Source organism: Protopterus annectens, chromosome 8.part0 (genome assembly GCF_019279795.1).
Source record: "Protopterus annectens isolate FY-2018-M chromosome 8.part0, PAN1.0, whole genome shotgun sequence".
Lineage (NCBI taxonomy): Eukaryota > Metazoa > Chordata > Ceratodontiformes > Protopteridae > Protopterus > Protopterus annectens.
In genome coordinates, this window is record NC_056741.1 from 306,673,021 (window position 1) to 306,697,053 (window position 24,033).

The 24,033-nt window shown below is 40.4% G+C and overlaps 1 protein-coding gene across 1 annotated transcript in view; it reads left to right on the forward strand.

Moving 5' to 3' along the window:
* NTRK1 (neurotrophic receptor tyrosine kinase 1) overlaps positions 1-24,033 on the forward strand; it is a 921,476-nt gene that overhangs the window by 344,662 nt on the left and 552,781 nt on the right. The window contains exon 5 of the mRNA XM_044079803.1: positions 8,274-8,404. Coding sequence (XP_043935738.1) covers positions 8,274-8,404 — 131 coding nt within the window. The remainder of the gene's footprint in view (positions 1-8,273; positions 8,405-24,033) is intronic.

Below are 24,033 nucleotides of genomic sequence, written 5' to 3' on the forward strand. Positions count from 1 at the left end.
AGTGTGGGTTCTGTCAGTGAGCCAGTTGGCAACCCATCTTGTGACATAGGGATTTATACCTAGATTAGTGAGTTTATCTATAATTCCAGAGTGAGGGATGGTGTCAAAAGCCTTGACGACATCTCGATAGGCTGTGTGAACCACCTTACCCTCGTCTATGGCTTTGGTGACTGCTTCAAAGAAGTCTATCAGGTTTAGGAGACATGATCTGCCTTTTACAAACCTGAAATTGGTGGGGTCCAGGGTTTGGAGATTACCAATGTCTTTGTTTACAAGTTCCATGATGATACATTACAAGGCCTTGCAGACTAGGCTCGTTAGGCTAATGGGGCAGTAGTTCCTGAGGTCCGTGGTGGCTCCCCTTTGTGGAGTGGGATAACTTTCGCTGTGTGCCATTCAATTGGCATAAAGCCTGAGGTGAGGCTATGATTAAACATGGTGCTTAGGTGGGGTAGTTCATGTAGAACACAGCCTGGGATGTTGTCAGGTCCCATGGATGCTGTATTCTTGGCTTTGGAGAGTGTGTTTTTTACCTGTGCAGCCGTGATTACAGGCACTTTGCATTCTTCTGGTATAGAGATGGGCCCTTTAGGGGGTAAGAGGGGGGTAAAGTTAGCACTGAACCTATCTGCCAGGATGTTGACAATATAAGTTGGTTCTGTATATTTAGTGCGATTGTGCTGTAACTCAGAGCAGATCTGAGTGTTGCCATTGAGATTTTTGATATAGCTATAGAATGCTTTGTGGTTGTCTTTAGAATCAGTGGCGATTTTGTTTTTATAACTAGCTTTGGAGGATTTTATGAGGGATCTCAGCTTCTTAATGAGGCTGACCAGGGAGCTCCTCCACTCGTGGGATTTTACTCTCTTTTTCAAGAGTTTCTTCCTTCTGTTGTACAGTTTGTTTATGGCAGGGGACCACCAGATTGGCTTACTTTTTTTGGAGGATAGCGTCTTGGTTCTGTTTGGGATAGTAAGATTCATGCACTCATGTAAGTGCTTATAAAGTGCAGTTGTTTAGGATTCAGTAGTCGTAACTGTATTGTCCATCTGCATGGGTGTCATGAAGTTCACCACTTCTGTCTTAAGAAGCATGAAGTTGGTTTTGGAGAAATTTTTTACCATGGTTTCCTTAATGGAGGGTGAAGGCAGGATGTGGATATCTAGGGTAATTAGCTTATGGTCGGATCGGACCAATGAGGCGTTGACTTCAGGTGTGGAACACCGGTCACTCATATTGGTAATGACTAGATCTAGGATATTGTTGCCCCTGGTGGGGGTGTGGATAAGTTGATCCAGGGCATTGGAGTTTATGAATTCCAGAAAGCGTTGAGTGAAGGAGTTGGTACATGAGTTGTTTTCCCAATTAATGGTGGGGTAGTTGAAATCGCCCATTATTAGGGTGTTTGGTTGAACCCTAATATTTTCCAGTACATCAAGAAAAGAAGAGTGGGAATCCTGGGGCATGGTGGGTGATCTGTAGCAAGCTACAATTTGGATTGCAGTTTTGCCCAGTGTTAGTTGCACTTGGATAACCTTGGCTGCATTATGCTGAGCAACTAGCCTGGATGTGTGGATATCCTTAATGAATATGGACACACCTCCCGCCTTTGGTGTTCCGGTCCAGGATACATGGCTGAAAAGTGTGGTATGAGTTATAGCCTGGTAGTGCAGGGGTGCTTTCTGGAGCCTTGAACCAGGTCTCAGTCACTGCACAGATATCGATGTTTTCCATTTTAAGGAGTGCCTCAAGTGGGTGCATTTTGAGATTTAGACTTCTAGCATTGAGTAGCATCATCCTCAGTTTTTGCTTGCCTGTTCCTGTTACGGTGGTGAATTTCTCATTTGAACCTTGCCTAAAAAAGGCACTATAGGGGCGGCAAGAACCTTAGCCAGTATCCGGAATCCCAGGGGTGACAGGTGCAAGCTCTGGCAAAGCATCGTGGTCTGTCGACCATGTCATCCCAAGCAGACAGGTACTGGATCCCTTTAGAATGGCACCAGAAGCTTAGCCAATTGTTGAAGTCAGTCATTTTGTCCTTGTACTGCGGCATCATTCTGGGTGATGGCAGAATGCTACTCAAGGCTAGGGTCATACCTGCCTGGGCTACAAGATCGGAGAGCGCTTCCATGTCTCTTTTCATGTAGTCCAGGGAGGTAGGTCTCAGGTTGTTCACACCAACATGGACAATGACAGAGTCATATTTGTACTTGTTGTGGAGTGACCTGAGTGCGTGGGTTATGTGGCGGATCCTGGCACCTGACAGGCAGCTGACAGTAACCTTCTCCTTGTTTAGCCTGGTGAGTGGGACATTGGTGTGCCTGACTATAGAGTCGCCTATGACTAGTGTGTTGGGTACGTTGTTTCGCCTTATTGGCTGTGGTTGAGTGGCACACTGAGTCTGTGGGCTATGTGTCATTTGGGTTGTGTTGGGGGTGGAGGATGCTTGCATTTCTGCTTTGGAGGTTTCTGTTGCTTGAGCAGATTATTATTGAGAGCCTCCGTAAATGTTTTTTTTTGTTTCTATGTGTGGATTTTGGTGGTGTAGATTTAGTGAGACTATGTGATGAGTGTTGTGTGGTGCAAGTGTTTACCTTCTCCTCTTGACTGTCAAGTTCAGTCTTGATTGGAGAGAGCTTTACCTCCAGTTTGGCTAGATAAGTGCATCTCTCACAGGTTGTAATGTTGGGTGGTAGGAACAGAGGGTTGTCTGTGTACATGAGGCAATTTCTTACATTGCCCCAAGATGCCCAGATTCATCAGATAGACATGAGAGAACACTGGGAGCTGACCCTTGGACATGCCTCAATAAAAAACTATTTTCCTCTAGATAAGTGAGAAAAGTGAGTACAAGAGCTGTTTTTCTCTAAGCAAGTGAGGAAAGTAAGTACCAAAACTGTTTTCCTCTAGGTAATGAGGAAGGTTAAGTGCTGTAGTAATTAGTAGCTTATTTAGTGCTTACAAGTTCTGAACAAGTGCTGATCATGAATAAGCAAATTCAAGTGCTAAAACTAAGAATCTGTATCTGGACTAAACTAGTTACAGGAAAGGGGGGAAACAAGTGCAAATGTAGGCTTTTAAATCAGAAAGTTGAGAGAGAGATGAAAAAAGTTCCCAAATGTCCAATAACTACAATTTATGGGCCAAAACCACTCCTTATGTGGTAGATAGGTTACCTACTGCTTACCATTCCCACTAAGCTAGAAGGCTTCCCTCCAACACAGAAAGCTTGAGGGGGGGCTTAGAAGCTTACATACAGTCCTGGATACAGCACATCTGAATCTGGACTACACTAGTTACAGGAAAGATATATTTTTTTGTTATATATACAGAAAGGTAGCTAAAACAGCAGTCAAAACAGTTCAAATGCAGTGCAAGCTAGCACACTTGAGTATGTAACAATGTTAGACCAAACAGTTTAAAAAATGCAATTAAATTTAAAATGACTAAAAACAATGCAGAAGGAGTCTATTAGGTAGAATGAGGTAATGAGATGGGACTGTGGGGAGTGTCCCAGATCAAATCTACAGTGGGGGTGTGCAACTGCAAAAGCCTCCAAATTTAAACAACAACACAGAAATCGGGAGGGTGGGTATGGGAAAATCAACCCCTTCAACAGAGATCTGAAAAACTATACAGTGAAGAAAAAATAACAGTGCACAACTCTGAAGTCAGCCAGCAGTGATATAAAATTAGTCAAACATCAATTACCAGTACACAACTCTGAAGTGCCAGAAAAATATTCTCAGCTCTGTATATCTCCAGATAGTTTGAAGAGCACTCTTTCAGGACAAAGGAAGGCTGCAGCAATGATATGATATTTCCTCTTGTAATCTCTTATATTACACCAGCTGCTGATGTCACTATTGGCAGAACCAAAGATGTTTGTTGGTTGGAAGGCTCAGAGGCTGATACAGAGGATGCAGTGTTCCCATTGATAAGCAAAACTGTCTCATCAACTCTAACCATCTTAAAGTTGTCCAAATCGCTGATTTTATTAGTTTTTAATTTATTTTGTTGATTTTTTACATAATCTGATTTAGGCCAAGAAAAAAAATGTGTCCTTGTCTGAAGTCATTCATGTCTTGACTTATTTTATTCATTTTTTTTTCATTTCTATCCTAGTATCAAACAAATACATTCTGTCAAGCATATTCTGGTATGTAGTTGATACACCAGGAAATCAGGGCATATTTAACAATTCATTCTCCAGTTTAGACATGTCATCTTTAAGTTCTTTCTCAATATTCTCAAAGAAGCTATTCATTAAGTGCATATAATCTGTGCTTAACTTTAAATTTAACTGCTGCCACTGTTAAGTTCTGGATGTGTGTTGGCATAAGAAAGCATTTTAAGCACCCTCAGTCCACAAGGCACTATTCCCAGTTCCAAATAAGCTTGAAAGGTTAACCGCTGCAATTGGAGCTGCTTAAATGCCTGCACTTTCTTTTCTAATGAATCCAACAATGTTCTTTTAAAATCATCTATAGACTGGTCAGTGGTTACCACAGATGCTGGTGCTGTAATAGTCTTTGATAATAAAGGATTACCTTCTTTCAGAAGAAGAGTTTTCACAGAACGACCAAACTCATTTACTTCTTCCATTTTACTGGCTGGCTGGAAGAATACTCCCTCAATTCTGTCACTCACAGTACTGACAGAAGCCTAATGTCACAAAAGCAGTTTGTACTGCTGCAATAAATGGCACGAAGAAGCAGTAGTAGAATTCAGACTCAAGAATCCAATGCCAAAAGACAAAAAAAATGTTTATTGCAAAGCTTTCCGGTCACAAACACCCTTCCTCAGTGCTACTATAATGAAAGTACAAAATATACAACATTTAAATAGGAGTTCTTAAAAAACAGACAACAGGCAAAAGATATGATGCAAGGATTTTATGAAAGTGGATATGATTTAGGAAAAGTGAAAAAGGTTTATGAGGAAGTCTGTGATCAAATACATAACAGTATTAAACCTATATTCTTGGATAGTGATGTTGATGTATTATAACACAGAAGAACAAAAATGATAACATAACTTGTTTAACTACTTATAATATACAAACTGCTGAAGTAAGAAAATCATAGAAAGAAATTGGACAATTTGATGGCAATGCCTGTGTTACAACAAATTTGTGGTGATAGACCATTTTTTGCCTACAGAAATCAAAATAATTTAAAGAGAAGGTTGTGCTACAAGGACTTTAAACAAACTGGCAGCATAAAAAATATTTTTAGCAAACCAGGTACAACAAAATGTCTAAACTGTAGTTGTTGTATGAATATTTATACAGAGAATAACATTTTTCAACACCCCACAACTAATAAAGACTATATGTTTGATTGTTCAGCAAACTGTAATACTACTAATATTGTTTACTTAGCTACTTGTACTTCATGTTCATCATTGTATGTTGGATAAACTATAAGGAAATTCTTCTTCTTCTTCTTTCGGCTGCTCCCGTTAGGGGTCACTACAGCAGATAAACTGTTTCCATTTCTTCCTGTCCTCTGCATCTTGCTCTGTCACACCAACCACCTGCATGTCCTCTCTCACCACATCCATAACCCTTATCTTAGGCCTTCCTCTTTTCCTGTTACCTGGCAGCTTTATCCTTAGCATCTTTTTCCCAATATACTCTGCATCCCTCCTCAGCACATGTCCAAACCAACACAATCTTGCCTCTCTGGCTTTGTCTCCAAACCATCCAACCTGAGCTGACCCCCTGATATACTTATTCCTAATCCTGTCCATCCTCATCACACCCAGTGCAAATCTTCACATCTTCAACTCTGCCACATCAAGCTCTGACTCCTGCATTTTTGTCAATGCCACTGTCTCCAACCTATATAACATAGTTCGTCTCATTACCCTCTTGTAGACCTTCCCTTTCACTCTTACTGGTACTAGTCTGTCACAAATCATTCGTGACACTCTTCTCCACCCACTCCATCCTGCCTGTACTCTCTTCTTCACCTCTCTTCCACACTCACCATTACTCTGAACTGTTGATCCCAAGTACTTAAACTCATCCACCTTCGCCACCTCTACTCCCTGTATCCTCACCATTCCTCTATCCTCCCTCTCATTCACACACAAATATTCTTAGCCCTGTTGACCTTCATTCCTCTTCTCTCTAGAGCATATCTCCACCTCTCCATGGTCTCCTCCACCTGTTCCCTACTCTCATTACAGATTACAATGTCATCTGCAAACATCATAGTCCACGGGGACTCCTGTCTGATCTGTCAACCTGTCCATCACCATTGCAAATACAGAAAGGGCTCAGAGCTAATCCTTGATGTAATCCTACCACCACCTTAAATGCATCTGTCACTCCCACCGCAGACCTCACTGCTGTCACACTACCCTCGTACATATCCTGTACCACTCTATAAAAACTATAAGGAAATTAAGAGAACATATAGCTGAACATGTCTGATATTAGAAGAAACATCAAAGCTAATGCATTAAATAAACACATTTCTGAAAAAGGTCAAGAACATCAATTTAAATTCAAAGTTATTGATGTAGTATATGTTAGTAATAGGAGTGGTAACATTAACAAATTGTTGAACTTAAAAGAGTATGAATGGATAGTTAGGTTATAGGCAGATTCTTTACCTGGTTTAAATAATTCTGCTAGCTTGAAGCCCATTTTAGTAAAAAAAAGGCAGAAAATTTATAGTTTATGTATATGTTTATATATATGTGTATGGTACGTGTATATATATTTACATATGAATTTTTAAATTATTTTATATAACTTTTTTACATATACATATGCATCATTACAAAGTGTATATTGTGAGGGGTATCATTAGTATTCTGTGATAGGCTGGCTATAATCATGTGTTTTTTACGAACTCCTATTTTAATGTATTTTTTACTTTCATGATAGTAGCACTGACGAAGGGTGTTTGTGACCCGAAAGTTTTTCAGTAAATGTTGTTTTTTGTCTTTTGGCATTGGATTCTTGAGTCTGAATTCTACTCTGCTTCTTCACTCCATTTATTGCAGAACAGACTGTTTCTGTGGTATGTTGCTAAGTGACAAAAGACAGCAGTGGAGAACTGAAACAATATTTTGGGCGATCACTTTTTTCTGAGGATAGGAGGAAGAGTAAGATATGGGATAGCTGCTATGTTTTAAATGGCAACCAAACTGGGCCAAGTAATTCTTAGCTGCTGTCAAACTATATGCACCCCTCTTTCTACGTAACTTATTTTAACTAAGGTACTGCTCTTACATGCTTTTTTATTTGGAAGAATAGGTTGTTTAATTTCTGTTTATTTCAGTTTTGTCATCCACAGTGGCATAGATAGGATGGGGCAAAGTGGCAGCTGCACCTGGTATAAAGTGTTAGGGCATGTGATTGACAGAAGTCAGTTAGATTTCAGTGTATTACCGGCTTTTTAATTCTGGATTTGCACTCCTGCGATCAGAACTGATACACTTTAACACTCCATGTGTGGCAGGCATAACTATAGCAGCTGCTTGCTACAAGTGTAGCAAGCAGTTTGCTTTGGTTTAAAAAGACAGCTTTTTTATTACTCTTCAAGTCCAAAATGCAGTGTTTATAAATGAAATACTTTATCTAGCAGGCATGAACTGTAACAACTGCCACAGTTTCATTTGAAAAGATTTTTTATTATTATTATTATTATTATTATTATTATTATTATTATTATTTTCTGCTCTTTGTGTCTGAAGAGCCTTTTTTTCAGGGATGGCCCTGGGTGCCACAGTAGCAAGCTACACATCTGTTCACCCAGTTATGACCCACAAGACACAGGTACCTTTCATTTTTTTTTTTTTTGGAGACTTGCTTAGACAATATTGTGAGACTGCTCTTAGGCTAATTGGGCGTAGTTTGTCTGCAGCTAGTTTCTTTAATTGTCTTTGGTTTCTCCTTCTCATAGTGGATAAACGGAACTACTGCTAGCCATTAGGGAATATCTTCCTACTACATGATCCCTCTTGCAAAGTGATTTTTTACAGGACTATTGAAAGATAGTGGAATGAAACTAAATAACTTAAATAACTTGTCAAGTTGTTACAGTGTATCTAAGCAAAACTACTAACAGTTATTTTGGACACAAACTGGATTCAAGCCCTGGATCACCTGTGTTATTTCTTTAAATTCACTTCACATACATCTTGTGCCACAGAAAACAAACAAAAAAAAGTAGCTTTATGAAAATCATCTCTTTCAATGCGTTTGTAAAAAAAATATATATATATATATATATGTTTCATTTTCTGGTTCCCAGGATCGTGCGTGGAAATCCTCTACAGTGTTCCTGTGCAACTCGCTGGCTGCAGGATATGATAGGGAGTGACTGGCTGGAGGTGTGGAATGAATCATCAAGTTGCTTGGAGAAAATGAACACAACAGAATGTGGTATTTATTTATTACCTACAACTACTTTGGAGTACTTCTCAATACTGTTTTACATTCTGGCCAGGTTCCAGCCTTACAGAAAGCATGCTTATTATTTTTAGTCTGTCAGCATCAGTCAGAGCATTTGGAATGACATACCTCTTAACCTCTTTTCTCATGATTTCTGGTAAACGTAATGGGGGAACAAAGGCCCAAGAAGTGTGAAACTGCGAAAAGGCCAAAATACTCCATAGAATGTAGAAACAAATTTATAACAAAAAAACCCCCAGACATTCACTGGAAGGCAGCAGAAACACCACAAGTAAAATAATTCATATTTATTCACAGAGATTGTACTTTGAACAATGTTTCCACCTTAAAATTGTCCTAAGAGTGAGAATGTACATATACCCTAATGGAGTCACTGCACAAGACCATTCTTTCAGCAGTTAACAGAATTTTTCAATGACGCTGGTCTGAAGTTGGTAAAACTTCAGATGGAATATAATAAAGACTGTATTAGAGTCATTAATAATGAAATTAAGGCATTGGATCTGCTAATTTCCTCTCGGTTAAATGTTACATCTGTTCATGCAGAAGTTGAAACCATTTCTGCTTCAGTGCAGAGGGATGCTTCTACTATCATTGAAAGAAAGAAGGAAAAGCTTGTTAGAGACAACAATGCTTATAAAGGAGTTGCTTGTCCTGGTACTAACAACTTAAGAACTCTTACTACTACTTTATGTCCTTTCATTCATCTAATTTTATTTTAAACTCTTCAGAAATTCCTTCTTTGACTAGGGCCAATGACAGTGACTCTTTATTAGCCCCATAACCAGTCAGGAGGTTAGAGGGAATTGTGAACAGGCAGTTGACCAACCATTCTCTATGAAAAAATACAAATTATTTTACTTGTGGTGTTTCTGCTGCCTTCCAGTGAATGTTTTTTGTTACAAGTATGAAACTCCAGTGTCTGGCATTTTTGACAGATTATAATCCTCTGTGATTTACCAGAAAATTAAACATTTTATGACAGACAGATCAAAAGTATGAGGTAAAATCACAGATAGGTGAGAGGTATGCAATTCTAAAATCAAAAAGTAAAACTCCTTCCCCTCAAAAAAGGACAAGGTAATGTTCATTATGGATTACTTTGATTTATTTTATTTTTGCCATAGCACATATGTTATACTGTTCAGAATGTTATGAAATAATTAATAATTACATCAGCGCATCTCTTCAGTGATAAAGAAACATGGCAAATCAAAGTGTAAAATACAGTAAAATCCAGTCGTAGAAATGAGGGGCATAACTGTCCCATTGTGCTATAATGTTATTGTTAGTTTAGCTGGGCACACAACTGCAGTGATTGATAAGACAGGACATGCACTTGCATCCAGAAAAAATGTGATATAGCTCTTAATAATGACAAATCAGTGGAAAAATGAAGAAAACAAAGTTGCACCATCATAAAGCAAAGAGCTAAACCAGTTAGCACACATTATGTACACCAAATGTACAGTAAGGAAGAGGTAAATAAGTGCTACTTGCCTGTTACTTGTACCACATGAAATGTGTGGGTAATAACTGTGTGTAGGTGTTGTACTGACCATTGCAAAGTCAACATACTGCATTTCTAGATAACTAGAACTAATAAAGAGCAGCTGACACAACTATGCCCCAGGTCTACAGAAAATAAATATCAAGTTGCTTAAAATGCAAAGTAGCTGAAACATGGACCCCCCCCCTCACACACACACGCACAATTATAATCAAAGTGGTAATACAAAGCACAGCAGAAAAGTACATTCATAGCTCTTAGCCCACAAATCCTCAAAAGAGCTATTCAGCAGACCTGACAAGATCTCCATTTAAAAACCTTAAATATCATATGAAAAAGAACGATTTTAAAGCCAGTATGAAACATAAGAGTATATAATAAAACCATGCCCACATCTAGATGAAAGTAATGAAATTATATCACTAATTATTCCGAAGGATGTTATTAGCTTTCAAGGAGTGCTTCACTAGATTATGGTTGGAACCCTCCAAACAGTTTCTACCATATACTAGTGTTATCTAAAGTGGTACAGTGACAGAAACCATCAACAAGTGCTGGGTTTCTATCACATCATCTAGCATTTAGATTGTCGAACGCCTAAACGTCGACACCTAAATGTTGAACGCTGAACACCATGACCAGCCAATTACGCAAATTTTTTTCCCAGGGAAAAAAATGACAGACAGTTCAAACGTATGAGCTGTGGAGTTTTTTCCCAGGGAAAAAATTTGCTTTGCCATCATCAGGGATTTGCCCTTTTCCCCAATGTAGTGCAATCTCGGAGTTGATATATTTAGTTAGGGGTGGTGTGGGTTAGGGTTTTAAAGTTTGTTTTTTTTTTTTGGCCAAGCTCATTTTTTCATGGGGAAAAAATTTGTGTAATTGGCAGTCACTGTTTTCAACGTTCGACATTTAGATGTCGATGTTTAGGCATTCGACAATCTAAATGGTCGACGTAATATAGACACCAAATGCCTGTTGCTCATTTTGCATGTCTAATAACTTTACAATTCATGGCAGATTCAGAAATGTACAAAACATGGATGCACACGCCGAGATAAGTTTTGATATATATATATATATATATATATATATATATATATATATATATATATATATATATATATATATATATATATATATATATATATATATATAGGTTCATAGGTAGGTACTAGGCTATTGGCCCTAGGGCCTATATAAGACTAGCCAAAGGTACCCTGCCTTTCGCCACCCAAGAAAATTATTTTCCTGTGCCACCGTCGAGCAGAGCCACAGAAGTGATCCCCGGGGTGAATTTCCTATCTCCCATCCAATCATCAAAATTTTTTTTGAACAGTGCTAATGAGGAGCTTTGTTTCATATAGATAGGTAGTTTGTTCCAGAGTATGGGAAGTCTCTGGGACATGAATCTATCCCTCAGCATGTTCTGTTTATTGTGGTGACGAGGTTTAGGTCCCTAGAGTGTGTAGCTCATAGGGATTGGGATTTCTTTAAGTGGAGCATGTCTAGAAGTTCTGGGTTTGACATAGCTTTGTGTGTTAGGCAGAGATTGCCTCTGAGTAGGCGATATGCAACGGAATAAAGCTGCATTTGTTTGAGACGGTCTGCATATGGCATCTCTTTGAGGCCGGTAATCCTCTTTGTGAGGTATTTCTGTGGCCTTTCCAGTTGTTGTAGATGTCTTGTGAGGTACATACCAAAAGGGGCATTGTACTCTATAATGGATCTAATGAGTGACAAGTAGAGGGGAACAATGACCTCTTTTTTCCTGGATGAGAAACCTTTTGTGATGAGGTGTGCCACATAGAAGGATTTCCTGACTACTGTGGCGATGGGATTATCAAAGGAGAGACTACTGTCCACCTGTGTCCCAAGGTCTCTTATCTCACTTTCGGTGTTAAGTAGACTACCACCTATGTGGTAGTTCATGGGTACTGAGTTTTTACCAAAAGGAATGACAATGCACTTTTTGGCATTGAGCTTGAGGCCGTGGCTTTGACCCCAGGCATCTGTCTTAGCAAGGCCCTTTTGTAGGATGTCCACATCTTTTGGAGTTTTGATCATGGCTCCTAGTTTGCAGTCATCTGTGAACTTCATTAACCAAAGACCTGCTATGTTGGCCTGTACTTCAGAAAAGTAGATACCAAATAGGAGAGGACCCAGGACTGAACCCTGTGGTACTCCACTTGTCACTGGTCTGAAGCTGGATTTGGAGTCTGCTACTTTCACAGTGTGGGTTCTGTCAGTGAGCCTGTTGGCAACCCATCTTGTGACATAGGGATTTATACCTAGTTTAGTGAGTTTATCTAGAATTCCAGAGTGGGGGATGGTGTCAAAAGCCTTGGCGAGATCTAGATAGGCTGTGTGAACCACGTTACCCTCATCTATGGCTTTGGTGACTGCTTCAAAGAAGTCTATCAGGTTTAGGAGACATGATCTGCCTTTTACAATCCCGAACTGGGTGGGGTCCTGAGTTTGGAGATTGCCAATGTCATTGTTTATAAGTTCCATGATGATACGCTGCATATCCTTGCAGACCAGGCTCATTAGGCTAATGAGGTGGTAGTTTCCGGGGTCTGTGGTGGCTCCCCCTTTGCGGAATGGCATAACTGTTGCTGTGCACCATTCAGTGGGCACATAGCCTGGGGTGAGGCTATGATTGAACATGGTACTTAGGTGGGGTGCCAGTTCATTCTGTAGTTCATGTAGAACACAGCCTGGGATGTCGTCAGGTCCCATGGATGCTGTGTTCTTGGCTTTGGATAGTGTGTTTTTTACCTGTGCAGCCGTGATTACAGGAACTTTGCATTCTTCTGGTATAGAGATGGGCCCTTTAGGGGATGACAGAGGGGTAAAGTTAGCATTGAACCTATCTGTCAGAATGTTGGCAATATCCATTGGTTCTGTATATTTCATGCCATTGTGCTGTAATTCAGAGCAGATCTGAGTGTTGCCATTGAGATTCTTGACATAGCTATAGAATGCTTTGTGGTTGTCTTTAGAGTCAGTGGCAATTTTGTTTTTATAACTAGCTTTGGAGGATTTTATGAGGGATCTCAGCTTCTTACTGAAGCTGACCATGGAGTTTCTCCAATCATGGGATTTTACTATTTTTTGCAACAGTTTCTTTCTTCTGTAGTAGAGCTTGTTTATGGCAGGGGACCACCAGATTGGCTTCTTTTTTTTGGAGGATAGCATCTTGGTTCTGTTAGGGATTGCATGATCCATGCACTCATGTAAGTGCTTATAAAGTGCATTTGTGTAGGATTCAGCAGTCATACCTCTATTGTCCATCAGCATGGGTGTCGTGAAGTTTGCCACTTCTGTCTTAAGAAGAGTGAATTTGGCTTTGGAGACATTTTTTACTGTGGTTTCCCTAATGGGGGGTGGGGGAGGGATGTGGATGTATAGGGTGATTAGCTTATGTTCGGATCTGACCAACGAGGAATTGACCTCTGGTGTGGAGCAATGGTTGCCCATGTTGGTAATAACCAGGTCTAGGATATTGCTGCCCCTGGTGGGGGTGTGGATAAGTTGATCCATGGCATTGGAATTTATTAATTCCAGAAAACGTTGAGCACAAGAGTTGGTACATGAGTAGTTTTCCCAGTTAATGGTAGGGTAGTTAAAATCGCCCATTATTAGGGTGTTAGGTTGTACCCTAATATTTTCCAGTGTATTAAGAAATGAGGAGTGGGAATCCTGGGGCATGGTGGGGGATCTGTAGCAAGCTACAATTTGGATTGCGGTCATGCCCAGAGTTAGTTGCACTTGGATAATCTCGGATGCATTATGCTGAGCAACTAGCCTGGAGGTGTGGATATCCTTAATGAATATGTACACACCTCCACTTTTAGTGTTTCGGTCCAGGTTAGGTGGCCAAAAGGTGTGGTATGAATTATAGCCTGGTAATGCAGGGGTACTCTCTGGAGCCTTGAACCAGGTCTCTGTCACTGCACAGATGTCGATGTTCTCCATTTTAAGGAGTGCCTCGAGAGAGTGCATTTTGAGGTTTAGACATCTAGCATTAAGTAGCAATACCCTCAGATTCTTCCTGCCTGTACCTGGTAGGGTGGTGGATTTGTCATTTGAACCTTGCCTAAAAAAGGCACTATAGGGGTGGCTAGAGCCTTAGCCAGTATCCGGAATCCCAGGGGTGACAGATGCAGGCCATCTCTGGCAAAGCATCGTGGCTTGTCGATCATGTCATCCCAGGCAGACAGATACTGGATCCCCTTAGAATGACACCAGAAGCTTAGCCAATTGTTGAAGTCAATCATTTTGTCCTTGTACTATGGTATCATTCTGGGTGATGACAGGATGCTACTCAGGGCTAGGGTCATACCTGCCTGGGCTACAAGATCGGACAGATCCTCCATGTCCCTTTTAATGTAGTCCAAGGAGGTACGTCTCAGGTCATTCACACCAACATGGACAATGACAGAGTCATATTTGTACTTGTTGTGGAGTGACCTGAGTGCATGTGTTATGTGGCGGATCCTGGCACCCGACAGGCAGCTGATAGTAACTTTCTCCTTGTTTAGCCTGGTGAGTAGAACATCAGTGTGCCTGACTATAGAGTCACCTATGACTAGAGTGTTGGGTACGTTGTTATGCCTTATGGGCTGTGGTTGAGTGGCACATTGAGATTGTGGGCTATGTGTCATTTGGGTTGTGTTGGGGGGTGGAGGTTGCTTGTGTTTCTGCTTTGGAGGTCCCTGTTACTTGGGAAGGTTTTTACTGAGAGCCTCCGCGAATGTAGGTGTGTGTTTTGTGTTTCTATGTGTGTGTGTGTTTTGGTGATGTAGGTTTTGAGGGACTATGTGCTGAGTGTGGTGTGGTACAAGTGTTTACCTTCTCCTCTTGATTGTCTAGTCCAGTCTTGGGTGAAGAGAGCTTTGCTTCCAGTTTGGCTATATAAGTGCATCTCTCACAGGTTGTAGTGTTGGGTGGTAGGAGGAGAGGGTTGTCTGTGTACATGAGACAATTACTGCATTGCCCCAAGATGCCCAGATTCATCAGGTAGACAGGAGAAAACACTGGGGGCTGACCCTTAGACATGCCTGGATAGGTGCTTATTTGTTAAGTACTAGAAACTGTTTTCCTCTAGACAGTGAGGAAAGTTGAGTGCTGTACATATATATATATATATATATATATATAACCTGCACGATTAAAAATTACACACAGGAGAATAAACATGAATTGCTGAGGCCCTGAAAAAACAATTTCTAGGAAAGAGAAGACAAAAACAGTATAAGTAGATCTGAGTGCACATGATACCACTGGAAATCCTTATGTGGAGTTAACAGTTGACCATCAGTTATAACCACCACCTTTTCAGTGCTCCTAACAAACGAATACACTTATTTCCAACCAGAATATCACATTAAGAGTATATTCTCAGATATCCTCATTCCAGGATTTCGTACTTCTCCTCAACCACATCTCCCAGATACTTGAAGTGGTTAACTTGTTCCACTATTTTCCCTTCTATCTCAGTTCTCAGCTTCTTCTGATTTCCACTATTTGCTTCCAATACAACTGTCTTAGCTGTACAAGAAACCTTTGTTGTCTCTCTAGTTGCTGCAGGTGTCTAGTGAGATATATACAGAAGGGAGCATTGTACTCAATTAGTGGACTGATAAGGGTTGAGTACAGCGGAGTTATAATCCCATTAGTCTTGGATGCGATGCCCTTATTTATGAGATGTGCGATGCAGAGGGCTTTCCTTACCAGTACAGCCACATAGTGATCAAAGTTTAGAATGCTATCATCCTGTGTTCCCAAGTCTTGCCCCACTGAGTTTGAGCTTAGATGGGTGTGATCTGTATCATAATTAGCAGGAGCTACTTCTTTGCCAAAGGGAATAATGATGCATTTTTTGCATTTAATTTTAGTCAGTAACTTTGGCACTGATTGCACCCAGTTTGTAAACCTGGTAGCCACAGGCCATCTACTTTCTTTGTGCCATTTACTGACTCACTTTGCAGAAGCTGGAAGACTGAACTTCAGAGAACTAGATTACAAACAGTAGAGGACCCAAAACAGATCATTGTGGTACCCCACTGGAAACTGGTGCACTGGTGGAGATGGACTCCCCAACTTTGACAGTGTCAGTCCTGTCAGTCAGACAGTTGGCTGCCCATCTAGGGACATATAGGTTAATCCCAAGGTGGGAGAGTTTCTCAATGAACCCTGAGTGGGGGACTGTGTCAAAAGCTTTGGCTAAACCAACATAGGCAGTATTCACTGATTTGCCCTCATCCAGGGCTTTGCTGACATTCTTAAAGAAGTCCAATAGTTTTACCAAGCAAGGCTGGTTAGGCTTATGGGTCAATAGTTTCCTGGGTCAGTTGATGGGCCTCAATTGTGCAAGGGGATTACTGTTGCTAAAGAATTCCTTATGGTTGTCTTTATCTAGGGATGCTAATTTAGCCTCATAACTAGCCTTAGAGGACTTTACAAGATATCTGATTTGTTGTTCAAGTTGTGGAGGGTGTTCTTCCCCTGTTGAGTAAGGTCCCTCTTGTTCTTAGATATCAGTTTCTTTCTTTTGTTATATAACTTATTTACATTTACAGTCTACTAGGGTGGCTTGTTTTTTTCGTGATGACCTGGTTTTAGTCCTGTCAGGTACAGCTGAGTCAATACATTTGTTTAAGTGACTATATAGGCCATTTATGTACTCTTCTGCATAGGAATCATTGTTGGTTGTGTTAGCAAGGGCTTTGAAACTTTTTATACCATTGTGTAGTAGGCTATAGTTTGCTTTGGAGAGATTTTTCTGTTTTTATGATCCTGTGGAGGTGTCAGGTATGATATTTACTTCAAACAATACTGATTGGTCTAACCTTACCAAGGAGGGCAACACACAGGGGGTAGTGCAGTGACCCCCCCCATGTCAGTGAGCACTAGGTCTAGGACATTTGAGCCCCTTGTGGGGGTGCAGGCCAACTGTTCCAGGCACTTGGATTAACAAAATCCAGGAACCTCAGAGCGATCATGTTTGTGCTCATGTAAGTTGTCTAGTCGATGGAAGGATAGTTGAAATCTCCCATGGCAAAGGTGTTTGGCTGTATGCTGAGTGACTCTAGCAAGTCCAAGTAAGCAGACTGCTTCTCTTGCTTCATGATGGGGGGCATGTAGCTAGTGATGATGTGGAGAGGTATTTTGCCTATAGTTATTTTTTGGACCTGGAGTAGCTCCTCAGGAGAGTTGTACTGTGTTACCAGTCTCAAATTGTATTTGGATTTAATAAAGATGTATACCTCTCCACCTTTGGTTCTTTCATACTTGTTTTGAGATCTCAACATGTGAAAGGCATTGTAGCCTTATACAGCCAGTGTGCTCTCTAAGGCCCTGAATCAAGTCTCAGTGACTGCACAAACATCTGTATCTTCCAAGGTGAGGAGTGCTTCCAGGGACTGCAATTTATTGCTTAGGCTCCTACAATTAAGCAGCATGACCTTGAGTTGTCTCTAGTGGATTTCTTTACATCACAAGTTTTGTTGTTTTGAAATTGCCTAAAAAAGGCACTATGAGGGAGGCAAGCATCTTTGCCAGTATCCAAAAGTCTTGAGGAGACAGGTGAAGGCCATCTCTCGCAAAGCAGTGTAGTCTGTCTACCATGTCTTCCCAGGCTGTCAGATACTGGATCCCCCTAGAGTGACATGAGAAGCTAAGCCAATTATTGAAATTAATCAGTTTTTGTCTGTATTGTGGCGTTATCCTAGGTGAAGGTAAAATACTGCTTATGGCTAGGGACATATCTGCCTGGGACAAAAATTCTGAGCATTCAGTCATGTCTCGCTTCACGTAGTCCAGAAAGGTACATGTCAAGTAATTCACTCACTCATACTGTGACAGAGTCATAACGGTAATTGTTGCTGAGTGACCTGACTGCATGAGTGATTTGACAGATCCTGGCATGTGACAGGCAGTTGACTGTGACTTTCTTCTTGTCCAACCTGGTGAGCAGGACATCTGTGTGTCTCACTATTGAGTCGATAATGACTAGGACATTTGGTTTTCAGGTGTATTGCCTTAGGGGCTTAATTGTTGAGACACTGATATGTGTGTTGTTATGTGTAGTGGTGTATTCTGTTCATGTACCAGTATGTGTACATCGTTTGCTCTTGGGAGGTCTCTGGTCTTTTGATAGGCTCTTAGTGAGTACCTTCATGTATGTGGATTTATGTGTCTTGACCATATCTTGTGTGAGTGGAGAGGTGTGTCTGCTGACAACCTGTTTGATGTCTTGCTTATTGTTATGTGAGAAGACTGATTCTAATTTCATGGTATAGTTACCATACTGTATTTGTTTGATTTAGGAGCAAGTGGTTGTCAGTATACATGAGACAATTGCTACATTGCTTCAGGATGCCCATGTCAATCAGGCTGGCTGGAGAAATGTTGAGAAACTGACTTTCCATAGTAGAAGGTAATTCGTAAGTACTAATTTGTGAAAGGACAAATTAGATCAACCATTGCTCGGGGATTAACAAAAGTATTTATTGTATAGAAGATCAGGGATGAATCATGGGGTGACATTGCTCAGTTGAGTTACCTGCATTGCAGAAGTGTGCAGCTGCTTTGCCCGCAGAGCAGCAGGGAACCTGGAAGGGTTTCACTGACTGGTGTCTAGGGAAAAAGTAGATTTCAGGCATTTGCGTCTATGCAAGGCACTGGTAACCCTTGTATGCGTGGTGCGAGGCTTATGTACAGGCAAAATTAAACAGTTTTAAACTAGCCTGCTAATAGGAAACCACACAATGATCCTTCCTTCATCATTTCTCAGCTCAAATAAGGCTATATCCAAACTCTTCTGCCACAAGGGTGCAGGGAAGCCCTTTTTAATATAAGATTGCTGGATATGAGTTCAAGTGTATGAAAAACAACCTAGAGTCAGCCAATCTGGCTCATCTGTGCTAACTAAGCAATATTTCATTGCAAAACAAGTGCAGTTAATAAGCAGGCAGAAACAGTAAAAATAGACAAAAAGGCACAAATTAATGCAGTAAAAGGTAAAATACAGATGAAAAAGTGCAGATCAAACTCAAAATAAGTTTACTTAATTGTTCTTAGCTTAGGCTGGTAAGAATTCAAGCAGAAACATTCTGGGCCTATGGGAAAAGATGCCAAATGCAGAGTAGTTCCTGTTAACTGAACAAAAAAATGGGCAAATGCATCCATTTCTCTATGTACCTAATTTCCATACCTGTCTTTGTCACAGATCTGTTCTGTAGTCCCCACACATGCTGCTTTGAGACACTGTTGTTCTTCAAATCCATTGATTTCCTCTTCTTCCTGAAGCATTAGAGCCCTGAGTAATTACTTAGACTCCTGTGCTTTCTCTCCAGTAGAATTTCTGGTTTTCAGCCTAGTCTGCCTTACCCTTACAGCCTTCTTTGACCACTGCTTGCAGCTGATTGCGACAACCAGTGATTTATGCTGTTGGCCAACTATTACACTGGAGTTGACTTTGCAATCGGTGATTCTATCCCAGTGCCCTTTCCTTACTAGAAGGAAGTCTTCCTGAGTTGCATGTTGGCCTCTCATGTACATGATCTTGTGACTGCCTCTCTCTCTTGCTGAACCATGTGATGGCCACCGATAAGCTATTTGCCAGACAGAAATCTAGAATAGCCTTTTCTTCTTTATTCTTGTTGTTCTACCCATATGGACCCAGGTAGTCCTCAGATACTGTTCTGTCTGTCCCTATGTGTGCATTCAGGTCACCTATTATCAAAACCAATTCATGGTATCCTACTTTTATGTAGCAGGAGGTGTAACTGCTGCCTGAATGCACTCTTTTCCTTACTATTACAACCCTACTGTGGGGCATAGGCCAAAAGTATGAATACTGCCTTATCCTTACACTGCAATCTCATTGCCATGAATCTGTCACTAATTCTGCTGGCATCACACACTGTCCTCTAAAGTCTCTTCTTCACCACAATTTACACACCATTTCTAGTCTGTCCTGAGAATTAACCAAGTGACTTTGCTGCACCGTCCTTCCCTCTTGTCTCCAGGATACATAGGATCAACCTCAGTGGATATGCCATAATGGTTAAGGTCATCATGTGATCAACACAAATTACAGCACTGATTCTGATTTAGGTTATTGGCTAAGCTTAAATTGGTCCTTCAGGGTAGTTAGCTTAGTATTCATATGTGACCCTATAAATCCTGCTTACCATCATATCATCCGCTTCCAAGCCACATCCTGTCAGTAAACTACACTGAGAACTGAAATTCATTACAGATTAAAATTGTGGAATAGCAATGTAAACCCAGCAACACATTAAAAATACACCTTGCAGCTAGAGCAGGACTGATGGTGAGTGCACATATCCCAGAGTAGCAGATGCAGTATACTAGAGTAATAAACTTAATGAATGTAAGCATCTCAATGCAGCTTAGCACATTCAAGTGTACAAAGAAGCAACAGGATGGAAAGACAGCTAGCTGCTTTAAAGTGCCAATACAGGTTGAGGTCATCTATTTTTTGACAAACTAAGTGTGAAAATGGGAATTTAGGAACCTATAAAAAGGGGAAAGCAAGCAGAGAAAGTACATAAAGAGAAATACTAAGGAATGAGCAGGTTGGGGGTGTAGAATGTTGAGTAACAATTTCTGGGACAGGTGCACATTTTATATAGGTAAAGAAGTTAAGTTGGTGAAGGAACAAAAAAAAGTTTAAGTAACGGCAATAAAATAAAACACTTTTTAATAAAACAAAAACAACTGGTAACTGCTTTCATTCACATAGAACTTCTTCAGAGGTCGGAAGAAGTTCTATATGAATGAAAGTGCTTACCGGTTGTTTTTTGTTTTATTAAAAAGTGTTTTATTTTATTGCTGTTTTGTCATTTTTTTTTTTAATTTTTGACTTGGGACATGACTAACTGAGAAGCTTAGGGTTTTATTTAAAAGTTGAAGTAAACTAATCACCATGGAAATCCACAACTCGCCTACACCCCCCGACAAAGGTATCCACCATGAAAAACTTCTCCAGAGCTGAATTTGGACTCCTAAAAACAGAGGTGGCTAACTTCACGGCACCCATGCCAATGGAAAGAAGATGCATGACTGCTGAATCATACACCAATGTACTGTACGAACACGTACATAAATGCATGGAACTAGCCATACTCAACAGAACTAAGACATTCTCCTCCAAAAAAAGGAAAGCAAACTGGTGGTCCCCTGTCATTAATAAACTCTACAACAGAAGGAAGAAACTGTTGCAGAAAAAGGTGAAGTCCCATTCCATTATTAGCATCAACAAAAAGTTGAAATCCTTCATCAAAACCTCCAAAGCCAGCTATGAAAGCAGAATTGCGGCAGACACTAAAAACAACCACAAAGCCTTCTATAGTTATATCAAGACTCTCCATGGCAATACCCAGATTTGCTCTGAGTTACTGCACAATGGTACCTTCTATACTGAGCCAACAGATATTGCCAACATACTGGCCAACAGACTTAGTGCTAACTTTACCCCTATGCCCCCCCAAGGCCCAATCTCAATACTGGAAGAATGCCAGGCACCCAGCATTACTGCAGCACAGGTTAAAGCTGCATTGTCCAAGGCCAAGAATACAGCTTCCATGAGACACGACAATATCCCTGGCTGTGTTCTACATGAACTACAAAGTGAACTAGTACCACATCTGTGTGCCCTGTTCACTGACAGCCTCACTTCAGACTTTGTCCCTACCAAATGGCGCACTTCTACAGTCATGCCTCTCCATAAAGGAGGAGCAACTACAGACCCTGGAAATTATCACCCTATTAGCCTGATGAGTCTGATATGTAAAGCTATGGAGTGCATCATCATCATCATCATCATCATGGACCTAATTAACAAGGATATAGGGAATCTCCAAACTTTAGATCCCATGCAATTTGGTTTTGTGAAAGGTAAATCATGCCTGCTCAACCTGGTTGACTTCTTTGAGTCAGTCACCAGAGCTGTGGATGAAGGTAAGGCACTTCAAACAGCCTACCTGGATGTGACCAAGGTCTTTGATACCATTCCTCACTCAGGAATTATTGATAAACTCACCAAACTAGGCATCAACTCCTATATTGTTAGGTGGGTTACAAATTGGCTCACAGATAGAACCCACAGTGTGAAAGAAGCAGACTCCAAGTCAAATTGCCGACCAGTCATGAGTGGAGTCCCACAGAGATCAGTCCTGGGTCCTTTCCTGTTTGGCATCTACTTCTTAGAAGTCCAGGTCAACACAGAGAGACTTTGGCTGACCAAGTTCACAGATGACTGCAAGCTGGGAGCCATTATTAACTCCCCAAGTGAAGTAGACATCCTACAGAAAGGCCTCACTGAGAAAAATGACTGGTATCAAAACCAATGAAAAACTATGAAAAGGAAACCCCAGGAAAGGAACCACTCGACCACCAGGACAAAACAAGAAAAAGAAAAAAAAAAAAAAAAAACATCCAAGTGGGGGACTTTGCACCCCACACCCCCCAACTAAATATACCAACTCTGAGACTGCACTACAGTGGAGGAAGGGCAAAGTTCACCATGGTGGCCAAGTAGTTCCTTTCCCAGGGTTTCCTTTTCATAGTTCTAGGAGTTCGATATAATGAGATTCGAAGAAGTGGAGTCGATGAAATGGGATTCGATAAGGTACAGCTTCAATAATTTACAGTAGACCCGTAATATACATAGAATATCCAAAATTTCATTACCATGAAAATAAACCTGTTATCACCAAAAGGGAAATTCAGAAATACACAGTATACATAAAGCAGTCTGGATAAAGTGTAGAGAAAGCAAGATAGCATTTTGCAATAAGATTCTTCTTATCTGAAAATTAGAAAATGGGCAGAATAAAGCAATCATCTGCTGACACACATGCTACATTTTTGAATGGTTAAGCCACCATAATTGGTTTCAGAAACTTACATTTTACTGAATGAAATAATGTATAAACATTTATTTCATGAGTATATTAGTCATTCTAAAAGACTGCCAGTCTAAGGATTAGAACATTTTCTGCAAAGAACAGCAGTTGTTGTGTCTTTCAGCTTATCCCGGTTAGGGGTCGCCACAGCAGAACTCCGGTCCGCTAATGTTTGGTAGTGGATTTTTACATGTCGAGTTACCAGCCCTGTCGCACAACCTTCCACGAAGGTATGCCCATTCACATTCACACATGCCTCCACACAGAAGATGCTCTAGCTGAGAATCGAACGGGACAATGTCTTGCTGTGAGGTGACAACGCTACCGCAGCACCACTACCATGGGTCTGCAAAGAACAGCAGTGTTAGAGTTAAAAACTGGTGATAGTGTGATAGATGTTAGGAGAAACTCTGCTTTTGGAACTGACGTCTTATTAATACATGCTGTGGCAAATTGTGATGTAACGGTGTATTTCTAAAAATAAAACAAAAGAAAGAAAGAAACAAGATCTGAAGACATAGAAGAAAGAATGAAAATGAAGGTGATGTGCACAAGAATCCGTGGTTTGGTAATATTTCACTATTAATTCTAAATTGAGAGCACCCTACAGGAGCAAACTTCATTTTGCATAAAAGCCCAGCATAATAGCTTTGAAATGCACACATCTTAATTTGCACTATGTGTGCTAACTGAAAGCACTCTTTCAGTCAGAAGATACCTTGATGAATGTATTTTATTAGGTTTAGAATTAACTGCTTATTGTTGAGGGTTACATCTTTGATTGTTTTAACAGCTCATTTTTTTAAGTGAACGTCTATGTTTCACTTAACAAAGAATACAAAAAAAAAACATGATTTTTGTTTGATTCATTGCTACAAGAAAAGTTCAGCACTACTTGTAATATTGAGATCCAGTGGTATTCAGTTAATGAGTAACAGAATATGGCATCATTTTGTGGTTTATTCTGGGGTTGACCACTGACATTTGTGCACAGTCAGAGCTAATTGATCACGTCATCATTAGGGTGAAAGTTTACCAGTGGCTTACCAGTCACTTAGCTAACAATCTTACTTTAGTCATAAAAGCCAAAAGGCCTTCATTATTTACAATCGAGACAGGGTGCTCATAAATCACCATTTCTCACT